This window comes from Larimichthys crocea, unplaced genomic scaffold, assembly GCF_000972845.2.
Source record: "Larimichthys crocea isolate SSNF unplaced genomic scaffold, L_crocea_2.0 scaffold1970, whole genome shotgun sequence".
In the NCBI taxonomy this organism is placed as follows: Eukaryota; Metazoa; Chordata; class Actinopteri; family Sciaenidae; genus Larimichthys; species Larimichthys crocea.
The window spans coordinates 1-650 of record NW_020852662.1 but is presented as its reverse complement, the minus strand read 5'-3'; the positions used below and the strand labels follow the sequence as shown (position 1 = coordinate 650).

General features: G+C 44.3%; 1 protein-coding gene across 1 annotated transcript in view; it reads right to left on the bottom strand.

Annotated features, from left to right (window-relative positions):
* LOC113744795 (microfibril-associated glycoprotein 4-like) overlaps positions 1-646 on the bottom strand; it is a gene marked incomplete at its 5' end in the record, with an annotated part of 920 nt that extends 274 nt beyond the window's left edge. The window contains 2 exons of the mRNA XM_027275741.1: positions 1-214; positions 520-646. The exon at positions 1-214 is cut by the window's left edge and continues 274 nt beyond it. Coding sequence (XP_027131542.1) covers positions 1-214; positions 520-646 — 341 coding nt within the window. The remainder of the gene's footprint in view (positions 215-519) is intronic.
* Between the last annotated feature and the right edge of the window lie 4 nt (positions 647-650).

Below are 650 nucleotides of genomic sequence, written 5' to 3'. Positions count from 1 at the left end.
TGATTGGGATGTACAAAAGAAACGTGCTTGGATCCATGCGAACGCACACTTTGATACATCTGAATATTTTTGTGCGTACGACAGTTTCTGGGTTCTGGTGTACGGCAAGTTTCAGTAGGAAATCCACGCAAGTATTCGTACATGAGGCCCCAGGTGTCCTGGTCTTTGTCGAAGGTGGAGAACTTCTTTTTGTTGTGATATGTCATGCCGTCTCCTACAGAAACATGAACCACAGTGTTTAATCTTGACAATGATACTAATGATACTAATACTACAAACACTACTGGGACTAAGACCTCTGTTGGACACTATGCTGCCACCAGGGGGTAAAGTGGATGTGGCAGGTGGGGGAACCCCAAGAAAATGATAGCCAGTTCATTGATTGATTTCAGCCTCATGAAATACACTAAACTATTCATTTGGAGCTCTGATCAATAATCAATGAATAACTACAACCAAAGTGACCACATCAACCTGCACTGTCACCCCTACAGCCCTTCTTCCTGCACTAATACTCACCCGCCCCTCCATTTTTAAATCCAGAGACATGCAGTACGTATCCGTCACATTCAGATTCGACAGAGAACGAGGAGTAACGAGCAAACACTTTCTTTCCAGTAAAGAACTCCATGTCGACCAGCAGCTCGGAC